The sequence below is a fragment of the Orbicella franksi genome, chromosome 10, assembly GCF_964199315.1.
Source record: "Orbicella franksi chromosome 10, jaOrbFran1.1, whole genome shotgun sequence".
Taxonomy (NCBI): Eukaryota; Metazoa; Cnidaria; class Anthozoa; order Scleractinia; family Merulinidae; genus Orbicella; species Orbicella franksi.
Window position 1 is genome coordinate 11,866,496 of NC_138154.1, and position 16,082 is coordinate 11,882,577.

The 16,082-nt window shown below is 39.1% G+C and overlaps 2 protein-coding genes across 2 annotated transcripts in view; one reads left to right on the forward strand and one right to left on the reverse strand.

Annotated features, from left to right (window-relative positions):
* LOC145500726 (uncharacterized) overlaps window positions 1-14,661 on the forward strand; it is a 31,294-nt gene extending 16,633 nt beyond the window's left edge. The window contains exons 8-10 of the mRNA XM_081480249.1: window positions 9,259-9,373; window positions 9,928-9,991; window positions 12,115-14,661. Of these exons, the coding sequence (XP_081336375.1) occupies window positions 9,259-9,373; window positions 9,928-9,991; window positions 12,115-12,198 (263 nt within the window). The 3' untranslated portion in view covers window positions 12,199-14,661. The remainder of the gene's footprint in view (window positions 1-9,258; window positions 9,374-9,927; window positions 9,992-12,114) is intronic.
* LOC145500728 (uncharacterized) lies at window positions 689-5,634 on the reverse strand. Its single transcript, XM_081480250.1, has 6 exons — window positions 4,931-5,634; window positions 4,295-4,500; window positions 3,668-3,802; window positions 3,365-3,534; window positions 2,811-3,010; window positions 689-780 (listed from the first exon to the last, which is right to left on the reverse strand). Exons 1-6 carry the CDS (start codon window positions 5,632-5,634, stop codon window positions 714-716), a joined length of 1,482 nt encoding a protein of 493 aa, XP_081336376.1. The 3' UTR covers window positions 689-713.
* Window positions 14,662-16,082: the final 1,421 nt, after the last annotated feature.

A 16,082-nucleotide genomic window follows, 5' to 3' on the forward strand; every position in this document is an offset into this window, starting at 1 on the left:
TTGTACAGGTTGAATGAAAAGTTTTGATCAACCATGAATTTTGACTGTTTTTTCATACCTCGTCATCTGTTAGAACATGTGAACCACTTTAGGAATTCCTCATGGCCTGAAATTTGTAAAGAAAGAAGTTCACAACTACCATAATTGTAATTAAATTTTTTAGGAATTTTGGGTTGACCTATTTTGTTATTAAAGTTGCTGGTAGTTTTGCTTGTGATTTGTTTTCAACAAAATTACTGTTGTAATAATTATGGCACATGTTTGAATAATGTTAGTGTAAATTCCTACTCCATTGTACAGGTTAAATGAAAGTTTTGATCAACTATGAATCCTGATCATTTTGTTCATACCTCTTCATCTATTAGAGCATCTGAACCACTTTGGGAATTGGTCATGGCCTGGAATTTGTAATAGAAGAAGGTCACAACTACCATTTTAATTAAATTTTTAGGAATTTTGGGTTGATCTATTTTGTTACTAAAGCAGCTGGTAGTTAAGGTGGTGATTTGTTTTCGACAAAATTACTTAATGCTCAAAAACCCGTTCTATTAAAATCAGAAATGTGTAACAATTACAATAACATATAGTTCAGGCATGAATAATGGAAATTAACTTGTACTTTAATATGCCAGAGCTTTATTTTGTGGCAATTTAAATTGTCGGTGATCAGATAGTATTACCAACGTACCTCGTTATCATCTTCTGGTTCGAATTCATTTAAAAGCAGTAGAATTGGAACTGCCATGCGAAGCACATGGGACTTTCCTCGTGAATAAATCCCTATATCAAATTGATAAAAAAAATTAGTATGCTATTTTAGTAGAAAGCCCACATGGATGAAGTGTTTCACAAATCTGAATATTATGCTTGTTCAGTAATTTAATTCAATTGTCTACTATAACAACATTTGTTCATTGCACATGAAATAAGCTACGCAAAAAGAACAGTTTCGATTGAATTCTTGTTATTGTTTATTTCAAGAAGGTTGAATTAATCTCAAGCCACCTAAGTACACAGCGCATGTCAGATGCTGTTGTTTATGCACTCTGGTAGTAAATTTTTCACAGAAGTAATTTCAATGTAGAAATGAGGGCAGATTGCTTTCGTTGCTAGCGGCAAGCTGATGTGCCAGCTAATTTCCAGTAATGTGTTGCTTTCCTGTTCATAGTTCACTATTGGATGCTGCATACCAAATGGGTTGCCTTATGGTATTTGTGAGTGGTGGTTGGAAAGGTTATGTTATCACATGGCTGTGTCTCACAAGGATTGGGCTCTATTGAATTCATGAATTTGATAGGCTGTATTTTGATTACGAAGTAGATTGTCCTACCTAGACTGCCATCTAGATTGGTTGCATTTGATGGTGAAGAAGTTGCAAACACACTACAAGAAATATTACACCCGCTTTCAGTGTTACGTGCATAGGTGACATCTTTTGCCCATCTTTCAACCTGCCATCTATCGACATGCTATGAAGACCGTTAAACTGTGAACCTGGTAGTTTTTCCGGTTATTAGCAGAGGAAATGACAAGTAAATGATAATTACCTACCTCAAATGGCTGCAAAAGATTTTGGACTTTACATGCTTCCCTATTTACGGGATGATGCAAGCGATTTAGTGTAGGCGATCGGTTCTCAATAGTGACTTTTGGTAGAATTGGGTCGCTGCCGCTTTTAATATTTTCGATGTGTAAACATTCAATACAGTCAACTTATTTCTGCCAGAATGACTTCTTGATACATTACAATTCAAGTTCATCCGTAAAGAAGTCTGTTGTGCTTACATTTTTTAAGTAGGCCAGGTTACATAGCAGGTTGAAAGATGGCATGTCGAAAGATGTGGCCTATGCATGTAACACTGAATGTGGGGGTAATGATTCATTTTAAAATATTATTTATGTTATTGAAGTGCCAAATTGTCTGATGAAAAATAATTTAAAGAAGACAAGCAAACTTTGGCAGATTTAAGTTTCGATTGTCACTGTTGTAAGCAAAATGTATAGTTCCAGAAAATATTCATACCTCCCCCACAGAAGGGAATTTTTCTAAGTTTCCCCCACCCCTCTGGAAATTCTGATTGACTTTCACACATTTCCTTAAATTTGTTGGTCTTACTGAGCCCCCCACCCTCCAAGGAATTCCAATCCCTTTTGTAGGGGGAGTATGGATATTTTCTGGAACTGAACATTATCAACCACTACCAACCAGTTACAGAAACCAATTATTATTTTGTTGTTTGCCATAGAATATACCTGTTATTGGGTGAGCTTAATTGGCCTGCATGGAGGGTTGTCCAATACACCCAACTAGAGTCGATTCGTGTTTTAAATTGACGATTCGACCAACCGGATGTTGATTCGAGGACCCTTTTGGATGGAATCCACACGAGTCGTTTCTCTTTCTGTCGATTCGTCATGCCGGAAGTCGATTTATTGTTTCTAACAATAACAATGTTGTCATTACTTGAAAAATGATATAACATTGTTGGTAAGCTTCACATTTAATGTAATGGTGGGAATATTAAAAATTGTTTGGTTTTGGAAAGTTTATAATTCTATAAATCAGTAATGAATGTCAGTTACTGTCCACTGCAGTTAGGCACCGCAATATAAAAGTTGTAGTGCACCTTGGCCAATTAAAACTGCTATTAAATATATATGAAAGGAATGATTGTTAAACAATTCAATTTCTTTATATTTAGAGTTGTCTATTAAATATTTTTTAATTTGTCACATTTTTGTAAAGGATAATGAATTCCAATGTTAGAATAAAATTGATAAATACCCTATATTGTAGACAGGGGTGTTACCTCTTGACAGTGTTTGTTATAATGGGATCCTTTCCTCCATCAGCGCCATTATACAATTGTAATTCTTCTTGTGTTTGGCCAAATTCATTTATCAATACAGGTCTCTGTTGGATCTTCTTCCCAACTTTGTGGAGGTCTAGTACTTTTTTTGGCATATTGGACTCTTTCAACCAACTTCTTCTTCCATCAGACCACAAAACCTGTAACCAAACGATAAAGATTACTTTTGCAAAACATTTGAGCAATAATGGTAAATATGAAATTATCAATAAAATCTTATGACATGGAATTATTTTGAATACAGTCAAAAAGAAATTATCAAAACTTAAGCTCTCAAGATTACCCCGCAAGAAAATTGCACTAAAAATTAACCATATTTCAATCAAAACAAAGGTTTGGTATTAATTAAAACACAATCACACACGCTTCATGTATTCTTACAAGGTTACTTTCCTGAGAATCCTTGGGAATTTAATTGAGGGGTCACCTAGAGAAATGAACTAGAGCTAGTTGTTTAACTGGTATTCCAAAAGATTTTGATTACTACACTGTACCTCAAAGGCACTATCTTGACGTAGTATCCTCTCATTCAAAATGCTGACAATTAGAAGGCCGCTTCCTGCCTCAGCAACAGCAACTAGTTCTTCATCATTTATATACTCATGTGCTAGATCCTTGTGCTCCTCGCAGTAACGGAATCCCTTGGCAGGGGCATTCTGGCAACCTATGAAATGAAATAAAGCCTAGATTAAACAAATTTCAAATGAAACTAACTAACTTGCCCATACAGTACATTCTATCAACATAGTGATATCTGAACAACATAGACAAAAAAAATTCAAGTGAAAAATACACACCAACAACCACACTTCCTTGTAGTGCAGCAAACTTTAACTCCCCAATATCACGGCAAGCACAAACTTGACGACAATTTTTCATGTTGCCATCAAGGACCAGAACTGAGCCACATCCAGGGGTGTCACAAACATGGCCTGTTTGTAAATAGAACATGAGATGTGTAATCATTGTATTCAAAGAATTTCAAAATTAGTTAGCATTACACTTAGTAAGAAATAAACAATGTACTGTGTATCACTAAAACACCAAAATTCATAGGTTGAGAAGTGCTTAGGTACGCCTCAGTCAAGTATGAAAATGAGGCATGTGACTACACTCTCTGACTTCAATATGGCGCTAAGTGAAACAGCATTGCCTACAGCTCAAGTTTTACTTAAGGAAATTCATAATTCTGAAGCTAGATTGCTTGGAAAAAACAGTTGTGCTGGAAATTATTTATCTTTGTTTCGCTTTAATGGAATCCTGAAGGTGGTATAAAATTCAAAATTAAGAACTTTTGATATTCAGCTTTGCTCACAATCTATCTTCAGCCAAATGGCATTATGCATAAGAATGGTAACATTAACCAACTTTACCTAGGCATAAATTATGTGAAGCAGGAAATGCATTATAATAGAACCACTCACCACTCCATTTTTCCACAAAGGCATCATGGAACTTTCCAGCCATCATCTCAGCCAAATCGTTGTGGTTGCATGAAATGCTGTCTAATTGCAAACTGTATTTCTTCATGATTTCAAGGCATGCATATAATAGAAAAGCTTCTTCAAGACGTCTTCGATCTAGCATCTGGCGTGCTTGTAACAGATCAGTGAGTTCTGAAGGTTTGTCTCTACCAAAACCAAACAATAAAAGATTACAGAGATGCATTTTAAAAGAAATTTGGTAGAAAAAAAAAAATTGTTTTCAACTCTGTTATTGGGCAAATTGTTACTCACATCACAATGGTGACCATGGGGACACTTGATTACTCCTTTAAGTGATCAAATTCAAGCATAATTTTGGTAATTTTCAGTCCGTTAGAAACCAACCGTATAGTAAGAAAAATTATGTAAAAATGAAATTGAAAATTGATGCATGAGTAGCAATTCATTTGATAACAATAACAAAGAATCATTCAAACTATCATATGTCAATTAACAACTCCCAAACGATCCAGAAAAGCTGCATAGTTCGCAAGTCTAACCCTTGTTTAAAATAATATGGTTTCTGTGGAAAATGTCCGAAAGAAATACTGAAAATATAATACATATTAACAATACCTTTTCATTCGCTTGATAACAGGTCCACTTTGTGTCACCTTGTGCCCCTTTTTGCAGCTTGAGTCATATCCAAACCTTCTGTTGAAAGTCTGTGCGAAAGTCGCGAATGGCACGGCACCCACTATCAAAAAGTTGGCACACTGCTTCACTAGTGTCATCTGGAAAGCAGTGTCTTCAGATGACAACAAAAATTCGTCGCCTAAGCAATCGTCATTAAACTGGCGCTTTCCCTCCTGCGTCCAATAGCCATAGTGTTCGTATATCTTGCAAGTGCGACAGCATTTAGTTACTCGCGAAGCAAGATAGCTGCCACGCTGTTCGTGGTAAATAACGACAACATGGGTATTTGGATCGACAGCTAAAACTTTGTTACAGCCCCTACATCTCTCTTGTAAACTGACAAGCACCGTTGCCATTGGCTTCCCAGAATTCAAACTGAAGTTGTGAAAATCTGGGAAGCCACGTTCCACATCCCCAAACTCAGGAAACAAATAAAAAAAACCTTCCACCTCACGAGCAAAACTTTCGTCCTCGCCATCCAACCGCTTTCTCTTTCCATCAACGACAATTTCCTCCTTTTCGCCACAAACATACCTTTTCACAACCGACGTAAATGAACATAACTTTAAAAAACTCGTTCCAACGAAATTAATAACAGATAAAAAACGAAATAAACGCATACGATCTTCTAAAGAGCCAGCCATCTTTTGAACGAAATCTCACCAAAGTTACCATGCGAACTGTAATGAATGCAAACATACCATGAGAGCGAGGTAGCAAGTGAGAAAAACAAAGAAAGGGACTGGAGTGGAATTAATAATCCGAATAAAGTGCACAAACCAGCGTCAATATTCCGCGGAAAACGCCATAACAACCGTCTTTTTATAAACATTTATTACGAGCCTTAACTATAATTTAGGAATAAGAAACAGGTTATCAAAAAGGATGGTGGAGTAATAATAAATTAACCAATCAATCAAGTTATAAAAAAGCTTGCGGCTCTGTTACCAATCGTTGTTGGGGAACAAAGCCAAAGACTTCCTAGTGAAGAAGCACACATCGAATTGAAGAATAACATTTCAATACCCCTTGATTAACATTAGGCAATTAACTTAGGTAATTTCTGTTTACGCGAACAACGTGAAATTAACGTGCGCCTTTTAGAAGAATCCTGTAACCAAAGAGAGTGTGTGGTCAAAGTATGCGGCCTTTAAACAAACCGATGGCCACGGGCGAATCGTGTGGATGAATGAATGAATGAATCAATTAATTAATTTTATTGAAATGCCCGTATTTTTAACCGAATGACAGGTCCTCAACCATATTATACCTTCCGCGAGTCGACTTCCGGTGAAACGATTCGACTTTGCAAGGCCGATTCGCGACGAATCGTGCAAATCGACTCGAATCGCAACAATTTCACACCCCCAGTTATTGCCTGGCGCGGGTCGACTTCCGGCGAGACGATTCGACTTTTCAACAACGATTCGCGACGAATCGTGCGAATCGAGTCGAATCGCAACAATTTCACACCCCCTGTTATTGCCTACCGCAAGTCGATTTCCGGTGAGACGATTCGACTTTTCAACAACGATTCGCGACGAATCGTGCGAATCGACTCGAATCGCAACAATTTCACACCCCCAGCTATTGCCTGGCGCGGGTCGACTTCCGGCGAGACGATTCGACTTTTCAACAACGATTCGCGACGAATCGTCCGAATCGAGTCGAATCGCAACAATTTCACACCCCCTGTTATTGCCTACCGCAAGTCGATTTCCGGTGAGACGATTCCACTTTGCAAAAGACGATTCGCAACGAATCGGGCGAATCGACACAAATCGTCAAAAAATTCACACCCCAGTTACTGCCTACTGCGAGTAAACTTCCAGGGAAACGATTCCACTTTGCACGAAACATTCCCGACCAATCGAGTCGCTTCGTTAAGTGCCTCACCGAATCGACCGAAGTTTGTAGCCACGTTTTTAGAACGACAAACGTTCATTTATCATTATTTCACGGGTATTCACTTCCGGTGGTGCGCATCGACTCTGTGCGAATCGAGTCGAATCGTTAAGTACCTCACACGAGTCGACTCAACCCACCCTCAAAGCCCAGATGCACTATATTTAGTAAGTCTCGCGCAAATCGACTTCCGGTATGACGAATCGACAGCAAGGGATACGGTTCGTGTCGATTCGGTCGAATCGTGTCGAATCGACAACATTTTCAACCCACCCTCAAAGCCCAGATGCGCTATACTTTTTAAGTCTCGCGCAAATCGACTTCCGGTATGACGAATCGACAGCAAGGGATACGATTCGTGTCGATTCGGTCGAATCGTGTCGAATCGACAACATTTTCAACCCACCCTCAAAGCCCAGATGCGCTATATTTTCTAAGTCTCACGTAAATCGATTTCCGGTATGACGAATCGACAGCAGGGGACACGATTCCACTTTGCAGGAAACATTCCCGACCAATCGAGTCGCTTCGTTAAGTGCTTCACCGAATCGACCGAAGTTTGTCGTCACGTTTTTAGAACGACAAACGTTCATTTATCATTATTTCACGGGTATCGACTTCCGGTGGTGCGGATCGACTCCCAACCTCGTTCCCAGGGTCTCTCATCTTACCGCCCCCTGGAGCGAGCGAAGAGGGCGGTAAGATTAGAGACCCTGGGAACGAGGTTGATCGACTCCGTTCGAATCGAGTCGAATCGTTAAGTACCTCACACGAATCGATTCAAGTTTGTCGTCACGTTTCAAGAACGAGTAACGCTCATGTATCATTATTTCACGGGTCTTGACTTCCGCTGGTGCGGATCGACTCCGTGCGAATCGAGTCGAATCGTTAAGTACCTCACACGAATCGACTCAAGTTTGTCGTCACGTTTCAAGAACGAGTAACGCTCATGTATCATTATTTCACGGGTCTTGACTTCCGGTGATGCGGATCGACTCCGTGCGAATCGAGTCGAATCGTTAAGTACCTCACACGAATCGACTCAAGTTTGTAGTCACGTTTCAAGAACGAGTAACGCTCATGTATCATTATTTCACGGGTCTTGACTTCCGCTGGTGCGGATCGACTCCGTGCGAATCGAGTCGAATCGTTAAGTACCTCACACGAATCGACTCAAGTTTGTAGTCACGTTTTAAGAACGAGAAACGTTTATGTATCATTATTTCACGGGTCTTAACTTCCGGTGATGCGGATCGACTCCGTGCGAATCGAGTCGAATCGTCAAGTGCCTCAGACGAATCGACTCTAGTTGGGTGTATTGGACATGAATGAAACCTTGAGGTGTTTGGAAATGTGGTCAAACAGTATCTTGAGTGTTTGATATATCTTTTCAATGGAAACTAGAGCTAAGGAGAAAACGGAGAAATAAAATCATAAAAATCTCTTTTGGTACAAGCTGCCTTGTCGTGGAAGTCACACTGTGTAACTTGTGCCCCAGCATGGCTGATTTTGTTCCGTGTTACCGGGTCGTGTAAACGCTGTCACGTTCATGATTTCTCTTCTTAAGGCTGCTGCTCAGTAGCCGATTTTTTGTCGGCCGACAAAAAATCTTCTCTTGTCGGCTAGTGTGCGGTGAATTCAGACAAGTCTTCGAGAAGATCAGGGCTTGTCGAGCGATATCTGACAGTGCTAGATCTCAAAACGTCTTGTCGGGCTTTGTCGGCTAGTGTGCGGTGGACCAAGACAATTTGTCGGGGCTCGCGCGCCCCTCAACTAATTAAGAAATGTCAGGAGAGTCACATCAGTGAATAGGCGCCATCTTGATTTTGGATGACTCAGCCCCAAGCCTGAACGCGGTCAGTCGCGACAAAAAATCGGCTAGTGTGCGGCAAGCAGATGGCCCGACAAATTTTAACCCGATTTGACCCCGACAAAAAATCTGTAGTTCTACGACAAAAAATCGGCTAGTGTGCGGCAGCCTTTAAAATTTCATTAGTCATTAATGAGTTTGCGAACACAATGCGACGTACCTTCATGGAGTTTAAATTGTATTCTAAGCAGTACATGATTAAAGGAGCAAAGAAGTGGACCCAAGCTTTTACTCATCGTTTTAGGAAAGATGGGTACATGGTGGGGGTGCTCTTGAAAGAGAGTACAGTTAAACGTATTCTGAGGGAGGTTTTTGTTTTTTAAATGAACAAATATTCAATCTTCATGTTTTTGTGGCATGTAAGATGCAAACAATACATGGCGTTTTGAATACTGGGCCAGGGTTTGTTTTCGTGTTTCCATTTTGTTTTAAAATGAATCCCTGGTAACAAACTCATATGTAACTACTCGGCATGTGTGTATTTTTCATGTAGATAACTCAACACCACCAAAGGACGGAGGAAAACTGAGCAGCAAGCAAATCGCTTTGATCACAGTGTCAGTTGTGGTGGCATCTATAACAGCTTCGGTTGCGGTATACGTGCTAAGGTGCGAAGGTATTTTTGTCAGTATACTGCTGGTAGTCAAGAGTGGCTTTCTTATTACTAACGGAAGAATCTCTCTTAAGCGACCACCTTGGGAAATCCAAGGAGGGGTCATTGGACATAAAGAGAGATCTTGTCGCTTCTGGGAATGGGCTCCTGTGAGCGATTATGTTCTAAAGCGATATAGACTTTGCTCTATTAGAACGTTTAGCATAAAGCTGGGAATGTGTAAATGGTTGTGAATAATATTTTGAGTTAAAGTGATGGGTATTTTTTTTTTTTTATAGACAGTTGCTTTAAAGAATGGAGGCCCATTGAATCAACGTCTCAAGACAGTTCTTCATTGCACGGCAATCGAACATCTGTTAACTCGCTCCCTTAGCAGTGTTATTTTATTTCAGTGATTGCGTCCTCGTCAACTTTCACGCGATAGATATCGAGAGTTAATAATGCTATTGTTAAAAATAATTCACTAGCCTCTCAGCTAGTGTATCGCAGTAAATCTGTTGACCAAGGATTAGGCATGCATCCAAACTGTGTATGTAATCTTCTCCTCAGACAATGGCTTCATAGACGTGGTGTGTTGCCAAGAATACGCTTGAGGAACCGTTTAATACTTCAGGTAAGTAGATATTGTCTGATAATATTACAATTGATCTTTATTTGTCCTACGTTTGGTGCTTTCTGATATATACTTTTTAATTCTTAAGTGTTATAAGCCCGAGTACACATATTGACAGCAAGGTTGGTTTTTGAAAGTGAAGAATGATCATCGCAGTTAATTTTCCAATTTAAGCAATTGGAAAGAAGAAGCCTGAAAAAATCAGGGCTTCAACGGGATTCGAACCCGTGACCTCCGCGATACCGGTGCGATGCTCTACCAACTGAGCTTTTTAATGAAGCCACACATTGGGAGCGAGGTCAATTAATTGAGTTCATATCTTCCCGTGAGGAGTGAAATGATGTGAAGTTTATATGAAATAATTCATATATGAACTGCGGTTGTAGATGAAAGTGAAGAATGATCATCGCAGTTAATTTTCCAGTTTAAGCAATTGGAAAGAAGAAGCCTGAAAAAAAAAAAAAAAAAAAAATCAGGGCTTCAACGGGATTCGAACCCGTGACCTCCGCGATACCGGTGCGATGCTCTACCAACTGGGCTATGAAGCCACACATTGGGAGCGAGGTCAATTAATTGAGTTCATATCTTCCCGTGAGGAGTGAAATGATGTGAAGTTTATATGAAATAATTCACAACCGCAGTTCATATATGAATTATTTCATATAAACTTCACATCATTTCACCCCTCACGGGAAGATATGAACTCAATTAATTGACCTCGCTCCCAATGTGTGGCTACATAGCTCAGTTGGTAGAGCATCGCACCGGTATCGCGGAGGTCACGGGTTCGAATCCCGTTGAAGCCCTGATTTTTTCAGGCTTCTTCTTTCCAATTGCTTAAATTGGAAAATTAACTGCGATGATCATTCTTCACTTTCATCTACAACCGCAGTTCATATATGAATTATTTCATATAAACTTCACATCAAGGTTGGTTTTTGTCAGGTTAATATATTGTAACGCGCGCGGGCGACAACAACTTCCAGTCAAGGAGTCCAACAGCCAACGGTTTAATTACTCGACTCTCAACGTTTAGCTTACTTGTACATGGCAAGTCTACTAACACACACAGGCCACTCCATAACGTGAGTCCCTTATATACGCTGTATTACGGGTACATTGCGCATCCCGTACTCGCCATATAACCGTCTCTTAGTCTTAGAACTCTTGCGAGTATACATTCAAATACAACCGTTATACATCTTAGCACGCGCATCATAACTCGTGCAATCACTATATATCAGTTTCATTACAATATGTTTTCCATGTTTGTTTACCGCAATTTATTTGGAAACCTCACTGCATGCTCAGCAATAGAAGAAAGGGGATTCAAGCAATAATATTTCAAAGCAAAATAGTTTGATCAGTGGCAAGCATTTAACGTTGCTTTTTTGCCATTGCACGAGAAAGTTGCTAAATACACTACATGCTGACTGTAGGCTGTGAGCTGCTCTGAAACTGACTTCAGAGCTAGGCTAACTCCAACAACCCAGCAATCATCGACATAGTACCAGTACAGTGGAGCCTCTGACATTCAGACACCTCTATAATACGTGCAGTTTTGTTTTTGTTTTTGTTTTTTTCTTTTTGCAACCAAGCCAGAATTTAAATAATCTCGCTGTAATGTAGTACGTCAATATTAGGGACACATGAAGAGGTTTGACGGTATTGAGGTACTCCTGTCTTATGGCGACTTTGTATTCTTAGTACAGAGTTTCTTAGAGGTTAATTATTTTTTTCCTTATATGGTATTCCTGGTTATTCCTACAAAATCACACACCACACACGTGTCAGCGACTGTTTTAGCTTTCAGATTGTAGTTAGGTTATTCCGTAATATTCCCATAAATTTCGTGTCCTTGTCACGTTCGTTCTTTGGATTACTGCTTTAAAATGTTCACCCACGTTGTCAACTACTCGGAGATATTCGCTGTGAAGATGTTTTCTTTTTTTTTTTTAATGTGGTCGTTTTTAGAAATTTCAAGGAGTTCGCAGATTTTCGAAAATTGGTTTCACAGGGGTTTATGGTTCTCACTTCTCTGGATCCTAATCAATGTTATTACAAGAAGCGATCGCTCAGCTTCAGGTTAGCAAAATGACATGTTATTCTCTTTTCCTTTGCAGCCCCCTGTACCACCTTATGACTATGTGGAGCCATCAGCGACAAATGACTATGATCAACTTAATTTAAACGAAAGCCAACTTTGATGTCACATTGGACAACATGATAAATGCCCAAGTAAAGTAGTCGCCTGGGTGCTGAGTCAAGCAATTGCTAGTTTATATTTAAATTAATAACTTAACAGAACCTCTCCACAACGGCTGCCTTGGGACAGAGAAAAATGGCCATTGATAATAGAGGTGACCGTTATGAGGAAGTAAGGGTGAAATATTAAACCAGATTTTTTTTGTGTGTGTATATAAATACAAAGCACAATCAAGTATATATCTATTAAAGGAGCTTCGTCAAGGTTTGCGCATGATGAAGAATTAAGCCTGAATTTTTATTGCTGGTCGTTTGTAATCCGTGTCAATCTTCTCCATCCTTAACCACTCTTGTTCCTTTATGGTTTATTATTATCGCTTTGCTGTTTTTCTATCGTAGTAAAATATCATTTTCAGGTTTCCTTTAATTTGGAGGTAATTTTGCACGTGGCCAAAATAACTTAAAATGCCATGACTGAGCTCCTTTAAATAAAACAGAAACAGACACCAACGAGGCACGGTACGGACTGAGTTTCGTTGACCTTTTGCTATAAAAAATGGAGTTTTGCATACACCGTTCTAGACTACGAGTAGTCCCTCTTTCGCTTAGTCCCGTCGTGCGTGACGCGAAAGAAAACTCTGAGAAAAAAAAAAACATATAGCGCGGCCATTTTTCTCTCGCAGTTTTCTTTCGCGTCACGCACGACGGACTAAGCGAAAGAGGGACTACTCGTAGTCTAACACCGTTCGTGAATTATTGTTAAACTGGCCGTTGTTGATAGGTTATTTAGGCAGTCGGGACGCGTTTAAGTGGCCGTTACTGTTGTGGAGAGGTGGTCCTTGTAGAATTGTTGTCCTGAGGTATGGAACGTTCGCAGAACAAAAAAAAAATGGCCGTCATGTAGAGGTGGCCGTTGTAGAGAGGTGGTTGTTCTATAGAGGTGGTCATTAGTGGAGGTTCGACGACCTTGGTTAAAAGGCGTATGTTAGGAAAATTATGATGGAAAAAGAACAAAAGGGAAGAAATAGACAGTAATGTTTACAAATTACATACAAACGAAAGTAATTGTAAACCTAGATAAGACAGGAATTTCCAAGCCAATTACAGTTAAACATTTTGAATTAAACGCGAAAACCTCTTATTTAAAAGTGACCAAAGTTTGAATTGTAAATAAACAATGGCCTACATTTGGCGTGAAGATATGCTCAGATATTTGTCTGCGGACATTTTCTGTTCCTGGAAGTGAGCTGTCAGTTTCGAGGAACAGATAATGTCAGAGGACAAATGTCCGGGCCTAATTATAAGGTCAAATGGAGGCTATTGTGACTTTTAAGTATTTTTGCAACACGCGAGATCTTTTCTTAAAATTGAGGAATGTTCCCCAGTTGGTTTATATTCAGACACGTGACTCATTTAGAACAATCTCATGCGAGCAAAAATATTTGATGAATTATAATTACATATATTTAATTACTTTAGGATATTTGAGCTGCACTCTGATTTTTTAATCCAATCCACTTAAAAATAATAACTATCATGACTGAGCCCGAGTCATGTGTATAATTTATTTTATTTACAACGTACTCTTTGTAATAATTGTAGATGCTTTTCCATATCATCTTTATCTGTCTGCTTGCCATTGTATATAGTAGATATTGTGACAGGATTTTAGGCTTTTCAAATTCATTAAAAAAATTCATCAACATAGTACATCAGCATAGGTTCAAAAACCGGTCCACTACTTGATCAACGTGAGCGAATCAGCGACTTCAACCAGTTAGTCATGCTCAGAATGTGCATTAGGCAGTTTTGGGCTTGATCCATTTTGGACCAATCTTGGGTGAAGATAGCCTAAATTGCACGGCCGCTGCCAAAATGAACTGGTCTAGGTATTCACAAAGAGCGGGTTCAGTTTGAACGGTTCCAAAACTGAAACGTTGTCGTGAAAGGCAAAAATCGGGAGAGGAACAGCACAGGTAGCGGGTCGGTGACTTTATCCGGTTGTAGTGTTGGACCTGATCCATTTGCAATGGTTCCCTCGTCACCATAACCTTAGTTAAATTGAACTTTCTAGGCATTTGAAAATTGGAAGCATGCACTCTTTTTTAGAATTGCATGCCCAGACTTTTTATACCAATTTCTCATCCACAGACAACTTTGTTCAATGGAATTATTTGTATTGTGCAAATAATGTTTTTTCTTATTGCGATCAAAACTAACTCTCAGACGAGAAAGTACAAGCGTTAAGGTTTCTTATTACTTTCTTCGCTGCTACTACTATTATATTTAAGACCATCTTGTTTAATAATTTTGTATTTCATGTTTTATACTTTGATTTTGTAGTTAGTTAGTTAGTTAGTTTAGCTGTTGCAGATGCTGCTGCTGTTGTTGTTGACTTTAGATGGCTGTTCAATAACCTATAGGTAGCCTTATAAAGGCGTGCTGAATAAATATTTACAAAACATAAACTTGTTTTTAGCTTCTCTGATTATCATAATATTTGATTTAGTTGTTATCAGAGTGATGTTCCAACTCAGACTCTAGCTTTCCGTCAATAATACTTTAATGGATCAATGCTACCGCTCTTTATTACCTGATGCTACAATAATAGTATCACATAAATGATAAAAAGCTGATGTTAATATTTTTGTGGAAACAAGGCTTTGTATGTCAGATAAAGATGATACGTATATCCTAAGTGGATTTATTCTTCACAGAAATGACTTTTAAAACTTCAATATCAGAACTTGCTATGCACTGCCGTATACATTAAAAATGATTTAAAGTACACAGGAATTCCATGCAGGTTCAATATTAATAATGTAGAAATTACTGTAACTGTTCTAAAAAGTCCAATTCCAAATATCCGTGTGGTAGGTATCTACCGTTCAAATCTAATGTTCCAGTTTTAGAGTTGATAAAAGCCCTCGTTCATCTTCATAACTCAGTAATAACAGATACTAGAATACTCACCATACTTATTGGAGATTTCAATATTAATATAATGCAAGACACAACAGACGAAAGGTCTCTCAAAAAAATCACTGATAAAAAACAGAGGATACATACAATTAGTTAACCATTATACTACTGACTACCGTACACAAATGGATCACATTTATATCACTGTACCACAACTTGAGCAATCTTCATGAACCCTTGAGTCATACTGAGGCAACTCGGAATTGGCCTATTGGCTGCAAACATGTCTTTTTGGGGGTTGCCAAATATTTGAAGTTTTACAGCCGACAAGCAAACTTTCGCGCCAACGTTTGCAAGTATTAGAGGTTTTTGATATATTTTCGATTAATATTTACTTGCGCAACTTCAAACCTAGGCTCGATTTCCAGCCGTTTTGGGAGTCCGTTTGTTGATAGTCCTCCCAACAGACGGCTGGATCACTGGTCCGTATCGCTTTTGTCCGTGACGGCATATCCGCCTTTTATGCAAACTAACATGCGAGCAGCGCGGGGGAAACTATGGCGGAGGTTGTCTCTCCGTGAAAATTAAACCTGTTAGCAAAAATGTGTTCTACGTAGAAACATTTTGGATAATCCAAAAAAAAAGCGTAAAACTAAAACAGGAACTGCACGAAATCGTAGCCAGCAAGAATCTGGGCCCCAAGGGTATCTTTGCAGCGATAAACTTATTTATGGTAAATCGGTAAACAAATATTCTGAGTTGAGTCGAAATCGTCATCACTGAGCCCGAGTGGTCCAATGCAAGAGAACTATCCAGTGATACCAAGGATCATAAGCCAATGTTGCTTCTTCGGCCTGCCTCTGTTATAAGACCTCTGCAGCAAACTAGACCTTTTCCTTTTTACCATACAGGTTCTACCACTCTTGGTAACATCACCGAATGGCACTAATTTTGCAGGATTTCC

Coding starts and splice junctions, on each gene's coding strand:
- LOC145500728 (XM_081480250.1), bottom strand. CDS start 5,634: ATGGCTGGCTCTTTAGAAGATCGTATGCGTTTATTTCGTTTTTTATCT. Junction 3,011..3,364: donor GTCAAGATAGTGCCTTTGAG/GTACAGTGTAGT, acceptor GTTTGGTTACAG/GTTTTGTGGTCTGATGGAAG. Junction 781..2,810: donor ATAACAAACACTGTCAAGAG/GTAACACCCCTG, acceptor AATTTGATATAG/GGATTTATTCACGAGGAAAG.